General features: G+C 36.0%; 1 protein-coding gene across 1 annotated transcript; it reads right to left on the bottom strand.

Annotated features, from left to right (window-relative positions):
- On the bottom strand, positions 1-24,815 carry LOC144444723 (uncharacterized). The gene is made up of 2 exons (XM_078134250.1): positions 24,417-24,815; positions 1-5,494 (listed from the first exon to the last, which is right to left on the bottom strand). The coding sequence occupies exons 1-2, from the start codon at positions 24,537-24,539 to the stop codon at positions 4,637-4,639; spliced, it is 981 nt and encodes a 326-aa protein (XP_077990376.1). The 5' UTR covers positions 24,540-24,815; the 3' UTR covers positions 1-4,636.
- Positions 24,816-26,057: the final 1,242 nt, after the last annotated feature.

The raw sequence follows: 26,057 nt of genomic DNA, 5'->3' as shown, positions 1-26,057 counted from the left end.
TTCAAAGTAATGTATTTTGTGGTTGAAACTCTGTTCAGTGTTTTTTTTGGTCGGCCAAAGTTAGCACGAGGGCGCTGTTTAACTAATTCAAAATTAGCAACCCTAGCGTACTCAAACTCTACTAGTAGTATCATTGCAATGTTTGTAGTCCTGGCCAAATGCCCTGTCTGTATCAAAGATCGAACTTCTATGCATCAGTATATATCTCATGTATATAGGGAGAGGGTAATCAATCTGTCTGTCTTTCCTGAAAAGGAAATACTCAAGTAAGGCCAAAAAAGAAGAAGAATTGTTTCTGGTCAGCGCGCATCACTTCGCATCAGTCTTTTTTTTTTCGTGTTTATAATTATCCAGCCCATGCGGTCTGCGGATCCAGGGGGAAACACAAAAATAACCCTCCGTACTTCAAGACAACTGCAGAGCCAATCATGACAAATGACAACTGCCCCCATACACACTTGCTCTAAAGTACTACATAAAAATAACAGGAACTGCCATAAATAGGAAACTGAGTGACAGGTTTGAGAATTAAAAAAAAAAATCGCGTCGATCGTCGCATAACTTTAGACATAATGTTCTGACCAGAAACAATTCTCTTTTTTGGCCTAAAAGTTCTAAGAAGTGAAAAAAAGAAAGGTAAACATACATTCCATGGTTACTTGAATCTCAAAAGATTGCTACAAAAACCGCCAACATTTTACAAGTACCATTACTATAATATCATTAATCGAATACACTAGCACTCGGAAAGCACTCAACTGGCAAACTTAGTACACAAGACACTTTGTCTTGACGGTGGCCCAAAAGGGACATTTGGCACCACAACGATGCCTAGTCGTACTACAGACATCACTACAAAGTACTTCTACCCTACGTTTTTTACAACTATAAATACTTTTACATGTGATACTATACATTTTGGTTACTACGTTGCTGTTAAGGCGAACACACTCACGTTTCATCATGGTTATATAAGTACTATCGAAACGTGTGGGCATCATCAAATTCTGTATTTACAAACCAGCCTCGTTCACGGCCAATAAATAAACAAATGTCAATAACATTACAACTTGTCCCCAAATTACAAATGTCTGCACTATTTGAATCATTACTTGGGGGACAAGTATTCTGTTGGAAGTTTATTACATCTCCTTCCATCTTGGCAACTGTAAACGTGTTTCACTATTTACTATTTTTTAATATAAACATCAACAAAGCATCACAATCTTTTACAGTTGAAGTCATCAATATAGATGACAATTACTTGTAACGGAATAAGTCTTGCATGAACATGGAAGTTTTGATATGTAAAAAAATAAAGAATGCAAACCGTGTTAACTTGAAGAAATGTAACCCTTCTCACATGATATGAAGTCAATATTGCATTAGAATTCGATCACCTCTGATGTAATTTGAAGTAATATAATATCTTTTTGGCAAAAATAATGTCAAGTTAAGACACGGCTAATAAGTTCTTGAAATAACTGTAGAAGAACACAAGGCTGATACTAACGGAAAGTACAAAAATTCTTTCAATTTGATGCCGTCGAGGGAGCTGTTTATGGATGGCAATATCACACTGCTATGCCAAACCTAAAATGTGTTCTTGCCGTAAGTAAAAGTTTTAAATTGCTGTCTATTTATTTTCCGAAATTGTTCTTCTGCTATTTGAAGTTGCTACAGGAGAGCGCCCTCTTCGGTAGTAAGGGAAAAACCAGTGTAACAATATAAAACCAAGGGGAGCCATACCAAGGCATATTTTACACAAGTTGAGAATAATTACAGAGAAGTGTATATGTAAACTTATCTCGCGAGATTTTCACAAGAAAACACAGGCACAAGAATTCACCTCGGATTCTTAAGTTTGACCCGGCATGTGCAGGATAGTCATAATTTCGTATTGAACTGCATAGACATCCGATGTTTCAAAGTAGATTTTTTTGTTGATTTCCTTACAAGACCATATCATCTAATGTAGTCAAGCTCAAAAGGGCAAAGGCTGCGCAGTGCGCCAATAATTCTAAGATACCAAAATTGAACCAACAACGGGTCAAACAAATCACGTGACACCCAGATTAATTTAACCAAGCGCGTCCTTGTGTCTGTGTTTCCTCATACAAAATGTATAAAAATTACGTATATTTCCATAATATTATGTTACATAATTTATGTAAAATAATAACAACTCTGTAAGCTTAGGCCGAAAAAGAAGTCTTTGGTTCAAACATCCTTGTTTCTGATGAAGATTCAGAAATACCTAGAGTGACAAATCGGAAGACTCAACCCATTTCATAACATGTTGTTACTTTAATTTAAAAGTAAATATTGTGATTCGAATTTATCTTCAATTATCAGGCACTATTTGAATAATCATGAACTTTTTATGCAAGATTGAGACCGTCAGGGTTAAAGTATTACCATGGTAACTTGTAGAAATAAGCATAAAATAGCGTGAATAAAAACGCAACCACCTGTTGATAGGTGGTTGTCATTAAGATTCTTTAAATTCATCCCTTTGAAATAAAAATTGTGCGTGCTGTATTTCAAACATACACACCATTTTGTGAATTTCGGTGTACGTTTACTGTCAGCGACCAAGACCAAAGAATTATATCAACACGACGCAATGTTAGTCGAAATAGTCCCACTTCATTTTCAATAATCCTTTTTAATGAGCATGCGCCCAATTGTAATCATGGCGCATGCGTCACACTACTCTATATTACGTCATACTAGTACAATAACAGATATCAACGTTTCAAATCCAGAGCACCGATTATACAGAAAATTACATTGAGAAAACGATTTGCATCACACTTTTTAGAAAAAAAAGGACGAAAATTCTCGTGGTTGACACTACATCATCAATTCTATCATGACGTGCATTCTTTCTTCCCCAGAAACATTTTACAATTAAAGTAACGCATTCAATTGAACGTCCAAAATTAGTATAAATACATATTAAAATGAAGTCCAAGACACCTCGGACTCCTTTACGAAGTCAGCCTGTATCTTTCAAATCACAACACTGGAATGAATATACCTAAAGTTCATGTCAGCGAGAGAAAAATATTTCAATTTCAACCAAAAAATGTTGTGATGTCAGCAACAATGACTTCCCGCGATACAATTCTTCATTTCACACTACTGTATGAATGTGGAATGACTGGCACATGGAAATTACTACTATCGTCTGCACTTTCTTTTCCCGCCGTATCTGTACTACAGAGCACGTACATGAACTTTGAACTTTAAAGATACCAGGAGAGTCTGGTGTATGTACAATTTATAACATCTTAGTATGTACATAGTGACTTTATGTGACGTCACATTGACGTCACTGTGTATGTAATCAATAATTTGCCTTCGAAGGCGTTGTTTTAATTAATCTATGCGACGTGTTTTTGATGTTAAATATGCATGCATAGATGCAGTTGATTTAGAGTATTCGAATATTCATTTCATGTTATCAATCGGATGATGAAATTTGGTATACATTGAAGAGGTAATGACTGCTAAATAAAAAAAAATCATAACAATGACGTCATGGCGCGCCATTATTGTTCGTCGTATGTAATTCCGACAATCTTTGAACGTCATGATTAATGCCGGCAGTTAAATATTTTCCACTAAAACTCTCGACTACTTTATAGAACACTATAAAGAACTTTATAAACGAATAAAAAAACATGTAATGAAAATGTACTCCATTTTTATGAATTATCATTTAGTGATGGCATGAAATCTAAAACTATCGACTTGCAAGAACGACTGCTCTTGGCGTCCATCTTGATTTAATTGTTTTACTAGAATTCTGTTTAATAAAATGGTGTGCCTGAGGGACACTGGGCCCAAACTCGAATTTGATAACAATTTTACACTCGAGGAAGCTTCTGACTACTTTATAAATTTGATCCTGTATTCTAGAATCCCTAACCCTAATGCCAGTCCTGATCATTTGGCATGATTCATAAAATGAATGCTGGTATACAACACATAAGTCGTAAACATACATTGGACCCAGTGCTCCTCAGTCCTGCCGAAATAATTTTCCTATACAACTTTATTATATAACAACTTTAAATTAGAAGTTAGAGGTAAGTGTTAAATCACATGTGTTGGGGGATTATCTGGCTAAATATAGAAAAATAAAAAATACACATTTCTTATAAAAAAAACTATAAATTTAAAATTATGAGTCCATAGCTGACTTTTACTAAAACATAAAATCATAGAGCCTGGATATGATAAAATCAACTTTGTAATGTGTGGGTTGTATGCAATGCCCGATCACTTGATAATATTCACAATGCTGTAATATTATGTGAATATATGTCACCAAGAGTAGTAAACAATGTTGTGTCCATAAAACAAAATATTGTGGTATGTTCAGACAAACAAACAAATAAATAAATGTATTAATAGAGTAGAGAATACATATATAAATAAATATGTTATAAATAAGATTCTGATATGAAATTGTCCATATTCATATTCATATTCATACAAGCATCCAACGTTCATGGGCGATAACTGCTGACGGGTATATGGATACCTTAAATAAATTCTTCAAGATGGCGCTATCAGTTTCAAAATGGCGCCGCGTCCTTTCAAATTCAAAATGGCGCCACGTCCTTCAAAATGGCGCCTCTCTGGAATCATTTCGCTCTAGTCGATCTCTTTTGGCAAAACTTCTACTACGCATCAGATTTCTTTTCACTAGTAAGACATTATTATAACCTTCTTGTAATCTGTGACTTTGGTCATCCAATTTTTTCCGTAGTCCACCAATAACACGTTTTAACCTCTCCTTCCTGTGTAGCGCAAGTTGCTGTTGAAATTTCACCTTTTCTTGCGACCGGATAATATCTTCTTCCTGCGCAAGGCGAATTTTTTCATCGACTTCAGCCTTCTCTTCCCGTAGCCGTTTCACCTTTTGTTCCAAACTCTCCCGAATTTCAACGATACTTCGACTCCTGGTCGGATCCTCCGAGTGTGGCCGACCATGGCCGTAGCGAGTCCGAGTATTGTCGAGTGTAAACGATTCCGTGGAGGCAATATTTAGGCAGTAATCGGCACAATTCGAATCAATCGATTCCTCAGAATAGGATTTCTCCAAGTGGTTTTCGTTAATTTCATAAGTGGAGTGGTAGGCGGAGTCCAAATCGATATTCAAATCATACTCATTTTTATTTGTAGAGTCCGATGGCATACTAAAAGTTCCAAACTCAGTGTTGGAGTTTATCTCGGTTGACTTTACTCGCCTATGATCGACTGGGTCCGGACAAACTGGTATAGAGTTGTCCCACTCTTGGTTTTGCAACTTCTCCACGGTGGCGTCGCTGTCCATCAAACTCAATAATCGCATCTTTTTGTGCACCTGAACGTTGCAAATAAGAGCGGGTGAGCTCAGTTCTTTCTTGTCTTCAAATACAATGTTTTCAGTGCTTCCTTCCTTGCCTTTAACGGAACTACTTTGACTTTGTAGAGATATCTGAAATTAAAAAAGAAATAGAAGAAGAAAAAGGAAGACATATGAGAAAAATATACAACTGATGAAGTCTCACGAGATCTCGGAATCACACGACAACACATAAATGACATTTATACTAACATTAAGTGTTCAGAAACGTTAACTCGATCTGCCATGACCTTTTCATTGACGGTATAAATTAAGTCAGAATGTTAGCTCTTGAGTGCATCACGTGATAAGGTCATGTCAAGAATTCCAGGAGACAGATATATATGAATGGGTACCATTGATTACAAAACAATGCACTATTTTAATGAAATTTCTTTAGTTCGTAAAACACATAAAGTTTTATTATTATAATAATCAAAATAAATATGTGTTCGAGAACTACATTAAATCTTTTACAATCATCAGTTGAAGCGATTACTTCAACCAACTAAATGGCGCATTGATGAAGACTGCAAAGTGTTTCCATGGCAACCAGACTACAGCTTCAAGATATACTTTAGATTTGGAATTAAAAACGTAAGCCGTGAGCTTTTAAACATCAATTGCCATTGACAAGAACAAAGAAATGAGAGATTAACAAAGAAACCAGTCCTCCGATGTTCAAATAGCAAATCTAAATGAAATACCATGTAGGAATCATTCCCTTTCTACCAGACAGATTTGGCAGAATGCTTTGAAGACAAAAAATGAGTAAAGTCAATTTTATAGCTAAATTTTCTTTGTGATGAGAACTAAATTATGGATCCGAAGCATATTTGGAAGGGATAGTCAAAATGAGTATTTTTTTTTTAAATTTAAGTCTAATGGGTATACGGTAACATTCTAATTCTAATTCGAAGTGAATTTTCGAACGAATCAATTGCAAACTTCTTGGAAAGCTCGCAGGGGTGCGAAACAAGTCGAAGATACCAACACTTTTTGTAACTAACACACTAACTAATACACTTAACATTATAACTGAAATAGTTGAGGAACTAAGTAAAAAACTAACTAACTATCTAACCAACCAACCAACCAACCAACCAACCAACCAACCAACCAACCATCTGACTACAAGTAACTAAAATATTCATAATGTAATTTTAGTAAGATTCATTGTGTATATCAAGTTACTTTAATTTCGTCACGGTAATGATGATGAGGTGAGTTAACTAAATGAGTGTCATAAGTATTAAAAATCTATTACTAATTATTGTTGTGAATGACGTGCTTCGATTATTATTATTTGGAATCCCCGGAAGTTATTTTGGGAACGTATTAATTTATTATGGTAAATGTCATATTTAATTACGCATTCAATAAAGTCGATAGTTGCAATATCTGTACTATGTTTTGTTTTTTTCTATGTGGCAACTAATAGCACGCAATTGGCAAGTGAGTATACTTCACAGACAGCCCGTGATTAGACAACTTTGACGTTAACATATATCTTAATTCGGGGCCTAAGATTCGAAGTTGTACATACAAAACAGAGCTCAGATCAAATTTGAGTGGCACAGGATATGCAGGTACGTACATCATCAATTTAGAAAGATATAACACGTTGAAAATCACTTTGTAAAGTAGTTTAGAAGATGGCTTGTAGTAGTAATGTACCTTTAAAAATATCCATAATAACATGATTAATTGGCAAGAATAATTACATGTTCCAGAATACAATATGGCTACCAAGATTGAAAACCCTTTATAAGTGTATACATCCACTTTGTGATAACTGTATTCTGTTATAGAGCTCTCACAAACTATCAGGTCACAGAAATTATCTTTTTGCGTACCGCCGTGTCATATATGATCTTCATAAATATGTGAATATCATTTCATTTATTCACCCGGGAATTATCGAAAAAGAAAATTATGCAGACGTGTAGTTCATATTCTGCAATCGTAACCTTTGTCCTGACATGATATCTGACAACATCTCTGACTGTCGTTTAAATTTTCATCCAAACTACAGTAGAAATTGCATTCTAATAGCAAAACTGAGTGGATAAAGGGGGCGACCCGCCATTACATTCTATATGCACATTTTCACTCTTTCTACGTTTAGTGCCTCAGTGGTTTTCTATTACTTTTTATGCATAGAAAAGATAGCTTCAGTTTCAGAATGTGTTTGTTAGAAGTTGACTATTGGGTTTAGAATGAAATATTAATGTATTACTTATAATACTCTTAGGCTAGACTTCCAACTTAACCTTTAAAATTCATCCACCCAACTTTTCTGAAAAATTGTATGACTTAATTTTTTTAGCGAAGTTATGACACTGCTATTTGTTTGGAATTTAAGGTTATGAAAATTGTGGTGGTGGTGGGGGGGGGGGCACAAAAGCAACTACAGTAATATAAGAATTGTTTTGGTTAAATAAGTTTTTCGCTGATGTACTACGCAATCGAAAGGTTAAAATAAGCAAATTCCATAGACACGAAAAAGAAGAGGTTGCATGTACACTGTACGCCCTGATAACGCTGTGATGCTTAACGTAGATTAAGTTCTTTTCATTGAATGCTAGAACGTGTTCTCTCGTCTCGCTATCGATTCCCTAAAATCTAAGATTACACGTTAAGCTTTCGCATTCATTGCATTTTCCTTTGCAAATCAATGTCTCCGTGGAAAGTGGGGATACAATTTCGTCTGTACAAACATTTTCAATCACCAGTCGAATATCATTATCTCTATACTGCTGCTATAGTATCCAATGCAGAAGATACCGAAAATTTAAGATTCAAAATGCCCAAATGTCACACAAGAACTGGAACATTGGTAAACAGTTCACAACTTCGACATGGATAATATTAAAAACGAGAGAGAAAAAAAGACCTACTGTCTTTCGGACCGCCATCTTGGTGAGTACACAGGCCAGCGATGCGTATTCGTGCCGTCACGTGAAACCGATCCCTAGACGTTAGCATTCTCAATTTCGTCGTACAGAACGCTTCCTTACACGTCGTGACTCATTATTATCAGAACAGGAGAGACTTTCTCACCACTGAGAAAATTGCTCCCCATTTAGGTGAGATCTCCCGTGGTGACGTAACGAAGGAAACATAGCAAAGTCTAGTAAATTATTATGCGAACTGTCTGAAAAAATACTTATTATGCTAATGAGGAATGTCTTCTGAGATGGAAATCAGTGTCAAACGAGCACTCTATATTTGATGGGATAATACAACCAAAAGTTTATTATTTCTATAATATATCGACATATTAAATGTTAATAATCAAGCTCTACACATTTGTTCTCAAATTCGCTAACAAAATGTGGCAAATAAAGCACAAAGCTCACAAGTTCTGCTTGTATTTCTTCCATATCTTTAACTATGACTATACCTTGGGAAGCGTAATGTCAGTTATGGTTTCCATGGTAACGCATGAGGCCATCCTCTTTGAATATTGTGCTTAACTACCTAGTTCTCCACAAAGTTGAAAATTAATGCAGATTGTATCATCGAGTATCAACTTTATATATCTAAAATTCTTATTCGAAGATGTAATTAGGTCAAAGGTGAAGCATTCAGCTGGTCGACTGTATCTTCTTTCGATTTCGTGAAAATGTTACCTTTTGCTTGTAAAACTACGAGATGTGGAAGTTTTGATTGCAAATCTACTGGTAACCATAGAATTGCAATGGATTGAACCATGTTGAAAGGATGCGTAGCAATGGCATAGTCCCAAGATCTATTTTAGCACCCCTCCCCCCCATTCTCTACTACCTGTCGTCGGCGGACAGTCCCCATATTTCATCGACTAATTAAACCCCATTCCTCCACATTTAACCAGCTTAATAACTACACTATATCAATCTATCGTATATTCCAATTCTCGGCAGTATGTTAATGTATATTTTAATTAACCATTCCTTGATTCATACAGAACCCACTCCCTTCATCTCCATCAGGTGAAAATTCCATCTTACGTAGGTCATTCACCCAACTCTCATATTTCTTCTCCTTTTTTCAATCGGTTGATAACCCATTCCATAGCGCACCTTCAATTAAAGCCACGGACAGGGAATATTTTCCTTGTCTGTGCATGAATCTGATGCCCGAACTTCAATTGGTTTGATACTAATCTATAAAACATCGAACTTTCATGAGATAATACCCCTCCCTCCACCTCTCTGGTTAACATTCCAACTTCCAACCGACGATGTCCCCATCACTTTGCTATCATAACTTTAGAACATCAAGTATTGTGGTAAAAGGGATAATATATGAGACGATGTATGGATGGAGTGTGACTGGAACATATATTAAAGTCTAGAGCGAGGAGTGACCGGTGCACAGTGCCTTCCGTGCACCCCAAACTTTCATCTCTCGATACCCATGCCACCTCACCGACCGTCATTTTGTTACACTACACCTACTTCATAGACTTATGAATGAAACAACAAACTGCAATTACTCATGTTGAACGAAAAAACTCCGATCGCTAAGATCTCTCATACTCACTGTATCAAACAAAACCCATGAGAACGTTGCGTCGAATTGATGCACATTCCCACATGAATCAACCAACCTTTACTAAAACATTGGATTTAAGGTAATATTTTCAGTGGGTATGTATACATAATGACAGGAGGCCGTGTTCGGAAATAAATTATATTGCAAACTCACAACACAGCGAGACTTCTAAAAGTAATTTCTTGATATAGTACGCGTGTCTGTTTAATTCCGGGAATTAAACACACACACTGCAAGTACTCTTGCACGCTGTCTGTCAAAGGCTCAATTAATCGGAATGATTAGAGAGTGAGCCTATCTTTGTCTAACTTATTTTAGTACATCAAACAAACCCATTCATTTTATTTGAGAATTCCAGTTTTTATGATAAATGACTTGTTCTTTCTCTTGAAGAAAATTAAATTAGGATAATTTTGTTCTTCATGGTCGAATTGAAATTTTTACGACGATGGTAATTAAATTTATGCGAGGACACGCTCGTTTCTTTATCAGGTAGATCGAATAGTAGTAACATGCCTTGGGCCCTTTCATAGCTGAGGACACGTATATTAAATGCCGATCGTTTACATTTCAATTTTTTTACGATAGGTGAGTTCAGAAGGTGTACAATTTTACAGGAAGATAAAATGAAGGAAAATGGCAGGATAGTCCAAGATCGTTGGCGGGGAATCCATATGCTGTCTATAGTTCTTCAATATACGATTCAAACGAGTTGGCGGGAAACAGAACATCGTCTGACTCAACAAATATCTTACTAACATTGCTACATTTTGCTGTCTGGGTCAACAAATATCTTACTAAAATTGCTACATTTTGCTGTCTGGGTCAACAAATATCTTACTAACATTGCTACATTTTGCTGTCTGGGTCAACAAATATCTTAATAACATTGCTACATTTTGCTGTCTGGGTCAACAAATATCTTAATAACATTGTTACAGTTTGCTGTCTGGGTCAACAAATATCTTACTAACATTGCTACATTTTGCTGTCTGGGTCAACAAATATCTTACTAACATTGCTACAGTTTGCTGTCTGGGTCAACAAATATCTTACTAACATTGCTACATTTTGCTGTCTGGCTCAACAAATATCTTACTAACATTGCTACATTTTGCTGTCTGGGTCAACAAATATCTTACTAACATTGCTACATTTTGCTGTCTGGGTCAACAAATATCTTACTAACATTGCTACATTTTATCGTCTGGCTCAACAAAAATCTTACAAATCATAACATTGCTACATTTTATCGTCTGGCTCAACAAAAATCTTACTGACATTTTACTACATTTTATTATTGTCTGGCTCCACAATTTCTTTTTACTAGAACTGCTATTTTTATCGTCTGGTGTAATACCAAATCTTACCAACGTTGCTACATGTAGTTCATTGTCTGAGCTACCATCATTTTAGCCAATCATCACCAAATCACATACATTATAACATCATATACATTTTAAGGCATGTCAGTAGTTTAAAATGTAGCAATTGTACTTCAGTATTTGTTGTGTCAGACGACAACATCTGAGTTATTTTTTCGCGCCAGATAATGAAAATTAGTGAATGTTAGTATGATATTTGTCGAGTCTGGTGACAATTTGTTTCAATATAACTGGCTTCCATGATTGCATAACTACTCTTTTAAAACGCGATTCGTGACATTTCAGTGAACAAACACTATTATACAGAAATACACGGTGAGTAGGTACATCGAATGCACAGTGAGTGGGTACATCGATGACGTACAAAGGTGTCAAAATATCAAATTGCAATTGTTGAACGTAAAATTTCACACTTTACGATTGACATGATTGATGTTTAATATATGTATGAACATGTATCACGTAGACCCATATATGTATATGTGTCTGTCTGCCTGTCTGTCTGTCTGTCTGTCTGTCTGTCTGTCTGTCTGTGTGTGGTTGGGTTGGGTGTGTATGTGTGTGTTTGTGTATGTACACGTGTCAGTCATTGAGAAGTACAGCATTACATTATAATATAGTGGCCAATAATGGAAGTAGGCACAACGGCTTCAGTATACCCCTCCCCACCCTGAAGTATACCCTCTTTGTTTAAATTTGACAAGAAATAGTGTTTAAAACGTATGTATGTTCTGGAGGTGTTTTAGGTGGATAATATGATAACATCCCTTTTCAGAATAAGTGACTTTAAACAAGACCAACATATTCGCTACTTTCTTGTCCAAAGAACATGAATTTGTAGTTTCCTCACGTACGTACTTAAGCACACTTCATTACGAACCCAAATATTAGAATTCTCCTTATAATTGTATACACGACAGGAAATCGAAAATCGAACTGTAGTTTGCTTCGGAATATCTCGGCGTATATTTGATAGAAAGGCACCAGTTGGCATAGTAACAGAAATGTCAAGTTGTTAGTTTTGCAAAACGATAGGAATTATGTAAAATTTTATGCGTGATTAACGATTCTTGCATTTCACTCACGTCCGTCTCCCCATTATAACCAAACCTTAAATAAAGGTGTCTTCGGGAGTTTTCGGAACTTGGGATCAAAAGTCACGATTGGTATTCATTGAACAGATCGATAAATGCCATTATTTCTGATGTATTAGCATCAAACGGAAATAGATATGATTCTAACAGATAATGGCTAACGATCTGTAGCCAAAATTATACATTTAAAAAAAAAAAATTCTAATATGACATAATTTTACGGAGAAGTAAATTTGGCGTACTGTTTCTAGTTTTCGTATCAATATTCTATATACAAAAAATATCCAATCAATTATATATACGTGAACTAATATAATTTACTATGTCCGTTAAGATGGCGATTCTGCTGTCATAGACATATGTTGAACAAGAAACAGCCTCTTTTAAGATACCATCATTTATTATTTTATCATTTTTGCATAGCGTATGAGTTATTACCATTTCGTTTTAGAAAAAGGTAATTGTTTCAAATATCTGGCTTTTTTGGCAAGAATTATATTGCATACTGAGATGAAAAACGGTCTCATTTTGTTGACATATCGTCTCGGATATTATAGTAAACAAAGCCATGTGACGTCAGAATTACAAATGCCGTCTGTCTATGTTTCCCTTGATGACTTTTCATGACCAAGGACATATTTCAATTCTGTTTTATAATCGTCGTTTAACACATTCCTTTAATTTACATATTTTGTTCCCATCATAAAATGATAATTCTCTCTCTGTTTCTGGTGAATTATTTTGCAATCTCGTAAATTATTTTAATCTTTAAATGATAACACACGATCCTTGACTACATCAACAACAAAATTTATGTAATTACCTATAATCAATCCTTCAAATGAATAGTAAACGGCCGAGCTTGAAAGGATGCACTCGACTCCCAGGCAAGAGAAATCTTACGCTTTCGGTCGTAACGACATTTTCATAGACCTATTTTATCAAATAAGGGATCTTACGCCGTCTGTGCAAATATTTCCCGCCTGAATTTTTGACGATCGATATTGTATAAACTTTTCTTCAGAGTTGAGTTGCCGACAATTGTGTCAAACGCCATTGCGCATGCTCCGTCTTAGTTGTCGTCAGATCGATGCCTCGCAATTGCTCAGCTAAATTGCTTACGTATGTGTTTTTACTTGAAGCTGGGGACGATTTTGGTGTTTTGATTACATCAGATAAGATAAATCAATTATAATTAAATTATGTCCCTTTTACTGTGTATAATTCGTGATAATGGTATTCAAAATGACACAGATTAATAAATACAATGGTTTTGACTTGACAGCCTGTCCTGGGCCATAGAGAGGTTTTCATCAACATACCACACCTCGTTTTTTGACATCAATTTTGCACAAATCATCATTTTGTAATCACTCGAAACTACACCCAATTGGAAAATGATAGCTCAAATTTCACCTTAATGACAGAACTATTATTTCATGTACAACCATTCACCTCACATTATATGATTCTGTATATATTAATAGAGGGGCGAGCAAGGCTGTTTGTCAGAAATAAAATTACTTGTATTTTGAAAAAAGCAATCTTCTGGAGTATGTCTTTCCCCGAACAGATAAAAACAGTCAAGCGTAGTAGCAATAAATGTCACAAGTATGATAGCTAAATTGATATCTTGTTTTACACATATCAAGAGAAAATTCCAAAATTAAGAATGATGTTGTGTGAGTGAATGCGACTAATCACCTGTATCGCCCCTTTAACTTTAATTTCAACTGACACTCAGCCAACTGCAACCTGTGTGTTAAAATGAAAGCTTTCCCTATTGTAAGTGTATCTTAGTCATCACAAGTATTCTAACAACTGACATATCACCCAACAATAATCAAGCAATAAATTTCCAGGTGTATAATTATCGCAAATTTCATTCGACAAATTATCCAATTAGCGGTAAATAGCACGTGTATATATATATATATATATATATATATATATATATATATATATATATATATATATATATATATATATATATATATATATATATAGACATATTTTGAATAAAATATTGACATGAACAGATATATATATATATATATATATATAGAGAGAGAGAGAGAGAGAGAGAGAGAGAGAGAGAGAGAGAGAGAGAGAGAGAGAGAGAGAGAGAGAGAGAGAGAGAGAGAGAGAGAGAGAGAGAGAGAGAGATATTTTGAATAAATTATACGAGCTGATTTTTGAAACGAATAAACTAGAATCAGGATTCGTCAGTCGATGATTAAACCTGACTCAGATTTAAAAACAAAAACCGAATGATATATATTACGTATTTGCATGCCTCGTTTCTTAATATATATTGAATATTTACATTGGAAAGATCCATCAGTCATACTTGCAGATTTGGAAGTAGAACTTTACTCTTAATATTAATACAACAATTCAACTCCAGGGCCGATATTTCCCTCAATTAATAGTTTGCTAATGGCGGCCCGGTCCCGATAGAATTAATCGGAATTGTCTGACATAGTACATTATGGCTGTTATCAGTAAATTTAAATACTACACGTTATGAGCAAAGAAGTGAAACTGTTTTTTTGTAATCTCTCAGCTCAATTTTAACTTAATCTTATACGTCTTTGGCGTGAATCTCGATATTATTTTGAGCATTTTTAGCTCTTTCAACATATAACCACAACTATATGTGATCAATTATGAAACATCAAGCGGAAAAAATGCTGACAAACAACAAAACATGAATTACCAACTCTCAAGCAGCAAACCCTTACATGTACTCTGTTCATGTCAATTTCGATATTAACATTGGCGTGACGATTTTCTTCAATGTACTAGGTCAGGCACTGAAATTGACACACGACGACGGCGGCGGCGAAATTATCAAAGAAATAACGTACATGTATAAATATAAACCTAAGATGAACGACTAATATTTTTAAAAAATAACGAGATAAACCCGTATTATACATAACCCGAAGGTCTACGTATATCCAAATCAGCAGTTTTTCAGACTAATTAAAATTTCACGAAGTCGTTCGACTGGCGATATTTACATGTCTAATTTTTCGTACAAATCGCCAGAATCGCCAGAATTTCACCAGTTATAAAACGTTAACTTAAAATCGTCTTATTCAACACAGTGAAATATAAATATCAAACACACATAAGGACAAGAAAGAGAAGCATTTTTTACCTGCTTCAGTCGCTACGGTCGTCTTCGGTTGTCATATATGCTAATTTTGTGTTTAGTCAGTGACGGTGAGTGTGTCGATGCGTTAGTCAGACGATAATAAATTGACCACATCATAACAACCCTGAATCATCTTGACTTCATCGTCATCTGACCAATCAGCAGCTTGATATTTCCCTAACCCCTGACCTTTATCAGAATCTTCCCTGGTAAATGCAAGTTCAACGATTTACATAACACTTTAGTGCAGACACACACCGCAGTGTGGATTTCACATTTAAATCGTGTCTCATTTCTCCGGCGAGTGTACCGTTAACATGACATAATACATATTATTTTTTTAGCTATGGATGAATTTTTTGTTTAAAATATTTATAACATCATCATTTTATACGAGATTCATCTTAGGAATACTTTATGGTTTTTTTTTATTAATCATTACTGTAGGCTTTACTAGTTGTAAAATATAATTATTTATTCATGTTTCCATCTATTGTAAAAAATGCGACATGTCCCGTCATATTACAACGTCAAAGGGTTGAATGAGGCGACGGTTCAGCTAACATCGATTTTTTGTTGAAACCTAAAGCCATACAATCATGTACTGAATATCGATGAATGGGTGTTGCCATGGTAACAAGGGGCCAATGAAAGGAGAACGGCAGACATTTAAACGTCTTAAAGACTACCGACTGTGTTTTCATTGCTGCCTTTTATACTGTGGGGTCGTATAATCCATGTATCATCAGATCTGCAGATCAGAACATGAAATGGAACTGTCTCCTGCTATGGACAATTTATTCGCCTTGGGTTTATAAGCTGAGTAATAATAAGAAAAAAAAAGTCTGTTTGTCGTAATTCGCAAGGATTCTATTCGAGAGATTGTATGATTTACGTGTCTTGCAATGTGAACAGCACCTGTGAACAGGTCAAAGGTCAGCAGAAGTCATGTACTGTACATTCCATCATCAATGAATTCAGTCGCGCATCATATTTATATATGTACTGCACGTACCACAACAAAAATATGTCTGGCAATAAAAATACGTACGTGTACCATTGTTTGTAGGTTAGATATTAAGTGCTCTTTATAAGATGTTAAACCAATTTAAATAACAGTTTTGTAATTGGTTCATGTTTTTCAGTGGTTCGATAATGATATTCAGAATAACAAATCATTTTTAAGAGGAGCGTAAGTTAACGCGAAAGTTCCAAGTGAAAGTGTCGAGTAATATTAAGACGTTTTATACGAAAGACGACATTTTCATTCTACATCTAGTAAGAAAACTGAACATGCACGACCGACTGATGGCCTACCTGACTTACTGACTGACTGCTTGACTCAATTGGTCGAACTGTCAGTCAGTCAGTCAGTCAGTCAGTCAGTCAGTCATTCAATCAATCAATCAATCAATCAATCAATCAATCAATCAATCAATCAACCAACCAACCAACCAACCAACCAACCAACCGACCGACCGATCGATGGATCACTGAGTGACTGGCCCATCTAATCACCCATCCATCGACCCCACCAACTCCATCAACTCCACCAACCAACCAACCAACTGATCGACAACCAACCAACCAACCAACCAACCAACCAACCAACCAACCAACCAAGTTTTGAACACCCAGTGGCGTGTGAACAAGTCACACCTGCGATAATGAAAAAGTCTTAGTAGGGCAATCCAATCTGGTTTTTATAATATTCATGACCAGAGCGACCCGCTACATTTCTTAAATCGGACAAAAGAAAAAAAAAGCAAGAAATTTAAGACAAACTCCCACTATGGTCGAGTCAGGAAAGCACAGCACAGGCGTGTAAATAATTCATATTATCCACCGCCTCTTTCGATTATCATTTCTAAGCCACCCAGACTATCAATACATTATTATTATAAATTGACAGCCGCACCAACGCCTACTCTCATACTTGCATTTAATTTCGTTTCTTCTCCAACCCACATACATATTATCGTATCGATGAGATGGGGCTGAAGATGGGGGCGGGGGTGGAGACACATAAATCCAAGCGTCACCTTTTATCGTAGGTGTCTCTAGAACCGTTGTGATTTTTTTTAATTTCACCCGTGGTCGGACCTTGAGATGAATTCTATCAATCTAACACTATTTCTTGGGAAAACATTTACTACTAAATTACGGCTGCTTATCAGCGGCGACAGTCTAGAGGCGTCCGGACGTAAACGATGGATGGAGAGTGATCAGAGTACGTACTCTATAGACTAGTTTATAACATGCATGTAGTCGATACACCACGTGGTATGAACAGACCGTCTCACGACAACATCTAACAATTCCCTAGATAACTATGCAGCGGGAACGAACATCACCGAGAGAGTTTTAGAATGAGTGAAATTGTGTTTTAATATGACAAGGAAGAGAGCTTCTATTAGCTAGGAGATTACAACTTTGTGTGCAGTTGATAAAGCATGAATCCGTATAAAGCCGTGACTTGAATGCGATGCATCACACAAAACATAAGAGTCGATCTATGCATGAATACATGTAAATGTAACGAAGACACTTGTCGGCTACTTGTATTAGTAGAATCATCATAAAACATACAAGTTGTTGGACAACATTTGAAACACGATTGTGTCACAGTCAACCCAGCTCGAACCTGGTAGGAGAGGTTGCAATGTGAAGTTTTGATCCTATGAATTTACAAAGGCTGTAATGGATTGTATGAGAGTTGGGATGGTATAGGTATATAGGTATGTACCAGGGGTAATAACTGTATAGCGCCATTATCAACTCATCCATTGTAGAAGACACTTTAAAAATATAAATATTTGATATTATTTATTATAGTAGTTATTTATATTTGATACCGATATGGTGATAACAGAAAGTCCAAATAAAATCATATATTAGCTTTTAATTACTATAAGCCAAGAAATAACTGAGAGGGCGCTATGATGTTGTCAGGGAGTGACTTGTACTGAACACAACATCAGTTCTGTGATGACTTTGTTTCTGAACGAAGCTAGTGTAGCACTAGTCTTGCTGCTAGACGTTCGGGCTTTCTTTCGATGCTATAACTATAAGCGAACGAAGTTCGCATGTGAGGGCTTGACCGAAGTTCCATCCTCGATAGCGTTGTTCGGCTGTGTGTCGTATTTTATCGGAAGAACATCCGAGGGCTAGCTGATAGACTAGTGTTGCACACGTACAGGACAGCTACCATCATACTTACGTCATCAACCGTTATATTTTGATTTCCCACTTCATTCACATGCAAGTCATATTACATCATGCAAAACGGCAGACGGATGGAGAAAAACAACAACAAATATGCAACAAATATACGGAAAAACAAACAAACAAACAAACAAAGCAAACAAATAAACGTCGCAAGTATTTCTGCGCTAGGAAAGCTAACAACAAAACACTCTTAGAATTCAATGGAGTCAAAAAGTCATATCACACAAATGGAAATATGGCAATGGAAAAGAAGGACGCCACCACCGTCACTCCGACTTATTGAATCATCACATAAAAAATATTTTCTTCTGAGACAAATCATGTGGTTATCAACATATATATGGATTGGCAAAGTTGATTGTTTCAAAATTCGACTGCCATGGTACAAGCACGAACAGGTTCCCGCTCAAAATATTTGAACAGAAATTTTTTTTCACTAACTTTTTCGACATATTTTCACTTTATGTTGGACTAGTATTATATAACAAAACCTTCTAAATAACTTAATGTCAATAGCTTGAAGAAATCTTGTGAAATTTACAAAAAATATTGCCGAAATTAAGAGGCCATATTCTCACGTCTGATATTGAGGAGGGCAAATGCGTGGGAGTATGTCACCATGATGATTCACATACAGCATGAGTATAGATTGTGACTCATAAATTTAAAACAAGATTATCGCGGATTGTGAACTTGAAAACAATTTTCTGTTCGACGTTCGTGTTGGAAATTTGATATTCTTTAATTCAGTGTTCCACATCATAAGCTTTCATATTCATCCCACATACCATCATCCCACATACCAGCAGATATAAATAATTCATATAATATTATTTTTTTATATAATTTATCAGATAGTGAAAAAATTACAAAAGTTCAGCAATTCTTCAGTGACTATAAAAATGACTTTTTGGGGGAAAAAACTAATAAAAATGAAAGTCTAATGACTATTCATTTATGTTAATGACATTAATTATAAATATTCAGTTATTCAATATATAATAATATGATAACGATATAATAATATTCATAATGATATGATAATGACCTGATATAAAATGGAAAATGTCGATCGTATGTCTCTAAGAGTGCACGTAAACACTATATTTTAGATCTCAAAATATCTCTAAATTGTTAAATATCAAATCTCTCTCGGTAAGAAGACCAACATTGACATGAAAATACACCGACGTAAGAAAACAGTGAAAAGAGGTTGACCTTTCCTAAAAACAATTTACCGTCCTTCAATTAATCAAACGCACACGGTGAATTAACTTTGGGTACAAACATACTTAGACTGTATGTCGACAGTCATTCATGCCTTTTTTGCTACGTTTCATCTAAATCAAAGTCGTCGCCTCGCTCCGTAGCAATGGATAATGCGTATTGATAGGAACTGCGCTTGCCGAAGGCACGAACTCGTGCCTCCGGCACTCGCTGATCAGTACGTGGCCCGGGTACGTGGTTATAGTATTGCTCCGGATCGGAGCGAGGCAACGATTTTAGTTTTAGATAAAACGTAGCAAAAAGGCACGGACGACTGTCGACAGTCTAAAAAAAAAATACTGATATACTGAATATTCATTTTGATATTCATGTCGTTGATGGCGTTGTTATTTTGATGACGGCAACATTGACGTCAATAACCTCAGTACAGATTTTGCTGCAGATGTGTTGAAAAAAAGGAATCATGCTATGAATTTATAAGTTTTCTTTGAGTGTCTTCTTTTTTACCCAGTTTTTAGTACTAGTACTAATAGCAATATCAGTTGCAATCGACAATCTTTAATAGTTACGACAGTACTGATAAATATGTCCAAACCCCGTCAAAATAACACCTTATTCTTTCATGTAGCCTACTTCAGACACTGAGTGGGTTGGGACAATTTCCGAACATTTGTGACCTAATTCAGGTAAAACGGATATAAGTAGCCTGGGATTCAAACGACTATGAAAAGGCTGTTGGTGGTCTCAGTAAAAGGGAACATGTTTAAGGGCGTTTAGACAGTGTATCTACTTAGAAAGGGATGTGTAAAAAAAAAGAATCGTTAACGATGATGGATGATTTGCAGACAGCCGACAGACGGATATAATGGCTTACATCGAGTGGGTGGGTGAATGGAGGGGTAAAAAAAGGTTCCCGGACGTACGTACGTTATACTGACATCGGAAGTTATGGGCTGGGACATTGAAAGTACGCAGGAAGACTCATTTGTACAATATATAAATATACTGTGATCTCTTTGCTCATGCGTGGGCACCTGGCTACCGAACTGTAGAAAGTTCTCTGAGAAAGTCTAATCGCTAAAAGGGTTTTCAAATTCCATAGTAATATATTTCCGCTGATTGCAACAGTAGTAACTCTTTGATTATATTAATATTCAAGTTAAACCATTGCATCTTTATGTCGTAAAAACCAACATACCTTTTTACGGCAATAAAAGAACTTCGCTGAGACGTTATAAACGAGGAATATCGTTATGAGAGAAAAATTCACCCACGAGAAAGCATTTTCTATATGAATACACACTTATTCTAATACAACCTCGTCTTTTATGCCTTTACACTGAGTGATCGATAGAAATGTCAACGTGAGTATGTACGACAGAATTACCATATTGTATGTACTGAGCGCGACCATATGTGATGTCAAAAAAATTTCACAAAATTATTGTTTTGCTGTAAAAAAAAAAAAAATCAGCGCTTCTCAATTTCATTTTAGATCGAAATTGCCAAAAATGTCTCCATTTTTCAATCTGTGCTAGAAATCTCGGTCCAAATTTAGTAATTGTTCGCCAAATGTTTGAAAGTGTTGAAATGAAAATATACATTGTACAATACATCGTATCTCTATGCTGTCTGTGGATACTGCAAAGTTAGCAAAATACCGTGGGTGTGGCCTATGATCTTTCGGGAATGTGACGAAAACAAATAATGGTGAGAATATAAGCTCCTTTACGCTACTGTATTTAGAAGGGCTCTATTCATTTTAGGGCGTTCGGATATTGTGCTCATCAATGAATGGTCTATTGGCTTGGTTCCACCGGAAGGGGTGGTTAACCGTAGGGTATCAAACACTAACATGCTCTATTATATTATATAACCTTTCACGACCTCTTCTTTACACCAGTCGGTTCACTGTGTATATAGAAATACAAGCAAGAAGCGTACGTGGGTACGGATACATTTAACAACTCGTGAAAACAACTTGTAGCCCCACCCTGTAGTTATCTTCTGGCTGGATATTTCAGAGGAAACTCTAGTTAATAAATTGCTCTTACTTTCCGCTCAAGTACAGGCAAGGAAAATTTGAGGCTCAAGGGATATGACTGAATATCTCCTAAATGTGATAAAAAATGCCTGAAAATTTCACGTCTAATTCTCCCCTTTATTCGACAATATACCAAAGATAGAAAAGATGAATGGAAAATTTACGTATTTAGAAAAAAAATGTAGAATTATTTTGTAACAGTATTTTTAAATAATCAAAATCGTTCATTCATAATTACACCATTTATCGATCATTCCATGGTTTACGTAGTCTGGTCTGACGTCATCGTACGTTTCAGTGTAATAATGATATTTTATAGTTATATTTTTAGTTCTAGTGATTGTAACCGAAGCAACATCATACATACATGTCTTCTCATTGTCCATTTATACAATACGTGTGTAAAGTTCAAAATTGTGAATATTTGGTCAACTTGAAAACGATCACTCCCGGCCCGCCAGAATTATATGAAGAGTTTGAATTCTAGTTTTCATAAAATTTTGGCACAAAAAGTTTTTTATTTTGGAATGAAATAATAGAAATACTCCCTAGCAATGACCATATTGAATTTTTTTTGTTGAAAATTATTATAATATTGTTATTATGAATGAAATAAAATATAAATTAAACTTGACACAAAGCACTGCTTTAGGACTGACGTAGCTAGTTAATCTTTCTGGGAGTGTAGTTAATCCAGATCCCTTGCTTCGAAAGGTGTTGATGAAATGTAAATAAGATTAAGATTTCAAATATAATTAATTCCATATGAGTCTGAGATACGAAGGAACGCCATTTTGTTGTCCATTCATTGTACCTCAGAGATTGTTCATATAATATTATTTTCATTTCCATGGTGTTCTATATTGTTTTAAAATATTTGACCAATTGGTAAATTACTAGGTTATCTAGATAGCTTTAATTTAACCAAAGTAAACCATTGAACCTGTTTACCGAACACAATTCTGATTATTGGAGACAACAATGAGAGAACTGTCCATGCTAGGTGTGCAGGGTATCGTGAGATGCATTACAATGATTGCCGACTGTATGGAGAACAATATATCTTTTCGAAATTTCACATCGAACACATTCCAACACGCGGGCAGGCAGGCAAGCAACACAGACAGGCAGACAAAGAGTCAAACAGACAACTAAACAAAGCAAGAAATCACGTGAAGTTCTGAATGATAGCATGTGACTATAGGAGAGTGGAAAACTACACTGCAGGCACCAGTTGGGGACGCAAGTACTCAGTACATTCCAACAAGTGGCCATTTCACGTTACTGTCAAAGATCGATGTTTACAGAGAAAGAACTTTGCACTCTCCTGTTATGTGTTTATAAACACTACATGTAAACACGGTTGGCTCAATGATACAAAATGAGTAGTCACTTCCCCGAATACCCAATCAAATCTTAGAGGTTATGCCACAGCGTACAGGGATGTAGGTGGGGGTCGGTAGCCGGCAAAAACAACCGGCTACTCCGCAATTCCGGAATTCTTGTCGGCTACTTTTTCAGGAATTTGTAAAATTTAGTGTTTCAACATGTATGTATGTATGTATGTATGTATGTATGTATGTATGTATGTATGTATGTATGTATGTATGTATGTATGTATGTATGTATGTATGTATGTATGTATGTATGTATGTATGTATGTATGTATGTATGTGTGTGCGTGTGTGTGCGTATATGTGTATATGTGTGTGTGTGTGTGTGTGTGTGTGTGTGTGTGTGTGTGTGTACTATTGTAAAGTAGTTGAGTAACTAACGCCTACGTCATCTAGTCGTACTTGACCTCCGGGGACTTGACCTCACTCCTGACACTCGAGCCCAACGTCAGACGTGACGATGCACTTAGCATTTGACGGAGGATGACGAAATTGCTTGCAATACATATCTCTATGGTGCTATCGAAAATCGTGGGGCGCACGTGTTTCAAGAGGTACCGGTATGTCATTGGTCGTTCTAGACACACACACACACACACACACACACACACACACACACACACACACACACACACACACACACACACACACACACACACACACATATATATATATATATATATATATATATATATATATATATATATATATATATATATATATATATATATATATATACATGTAGGTAGAAGTCAACGTTTTAAGTGTTGTTACACGAGAGAGATTTAGAGAACGGAAAAGGGGATCTCCTGCCTTCGTACAGGTATGGCCAGTACAGTATACAATACTAGTATATCAAAACACGGGCAAGGAAACGCACAAATAAATCCTTTCTAAATATACAATGTATTTTGTTCATCATAAATATTGCACATCATTACCTTGATTTCCTTTGCGTTCTCTGTCCAGAACTTCTCGACAAAGTTCAGGTTTGAATCCATAAACCGGGGCGCTCGTTCTGGAGACCAACCGGACCATGAAAGTGGCCGTTCTGTTGTGGTCATGGTGGCTTGTCCGTGTTTAGAAGTCTTCTTTATGGGCTGTTTACGTTTAGGCGCCTTTTAGAGTCGGTATGTCTCTGAACTTATCGAGCACTGGATATCACTTTCCACCACAACTGATTCTTGAATTCCGCAGAAGTGCCAAGCGTACGTCTTTAACATCCGCGAACTATCCACACGTGCCTGTTTAATGTGTTACCGTACGTAAGACTCGCGTACGCGTTTATAACTGCTACTACAACACTACCGTGTGTACGCACTGCGTTGACTTCCGCACACCTGACGTGTAAGTTGTATAGTGGTTGATTGAACTTTAAACCGCAATATAGGATTTGGGCCACACCACTGACGTCATCAGAAAAGTATGTGGTCGGCATCTGTCAGTCGGACGAGGAGACATTAGTTGTCATGGAGACGTGATTGTTGGTAAGCGTTAATACTTGACTATGTTATGCCGACTACGCGTTAGTTTGCGAAACAGCTGAACTAACATTTTACAATTGGAAAGTTAAATAGGATGAAAAGTAAACTATGCTCCAAGTTGAGATCATAGACCCTCCACCCATTGTTGAGATATAGATTCATGATCGAAAAGCCTATTTGATAGTTAGCATTTACTCTCCTCCAAATATTGCCCACATGATAACACTCACTGATAGACACTAGCACTAGCTTGACCTACTATCTACTTGACCTTGGCTCTATCTGTTGTTTGTTTACTAATCTCAAGTTCATGAAATTTAGTTTTCATTCACATGTGTTGAACTTGCACAAATATTCTTATTAATACTCACTGTTTCACACCTCTAAACAGTTCTCTCCTGATGAGTCTATTATATATGCAGTGACAATTGTCCCTGTTTCGTGACTGTTACCAATTGCAAAGTAATTCCTAGTTGGTGGGTCAAACTTGTGGTATCACTCCAGACATGCTGCTAATCTCTCACACCTCCACTTTCCTTTGTCTACACTACTTATTAATCAAACATCACTACCAGGAGATAAAAGGTTCCATTTTGTAATAACCCCCCCCCCCTCCAAGTTTTCATGTGTTGACTTAAACTTATTTTGTTCTGGTTACTAATAGGCTAGTGATAGTGTCAATCAACTTGGGTGGATGCAATGTTGTAAATCGTTGTACCTATCACCTAAATTCTACCCACGCAAAGAAACTGTAGCAATGATGCTTTGATATTTGTCGCACCGGGGAACATTCCTTTTTCAGTTATCTTGCTTCTATTGTATCTTATGCCCTTTATCTGTCATAATGTTATTGTATACTTATCTTCAAAACCCCATCCTTCCAAACTCACTTGGTCACATGACACATAACCAGTTACATGATAACATGTTGATAAGCCTATAACTCGTCGAGGTGAAATTGAAGTATATGTACGTCCCTATTTTTAAACTGTCAGCTTACGTGTCATCTCTTTGCAAATGAGAGAATGATATTGAATCTCCTAGCAACACAGGGTTTTAATCTGGAAAATGTGTTTATATACCACGGAGGGTTTCTGT

Source organism: Glandiceps talaboti, chromosome 13 (genome assembly GCF_964340395.1).
Source record: "Glandiceps talaboti chromosome 13, keGlaTala1.1, whole genome shotgun sequence".
In the NCBI taxonomy this organism is placed as follows: domain Eukaryota; kingdom Metazoa; phylum Hemichordata; class Enteropneusta; family Spengelidae; genus Glandiceps; species Glandiceps talaboti.
This window is presented reverse-complemented; position numbering and strand designations above follow the sequence as displayed.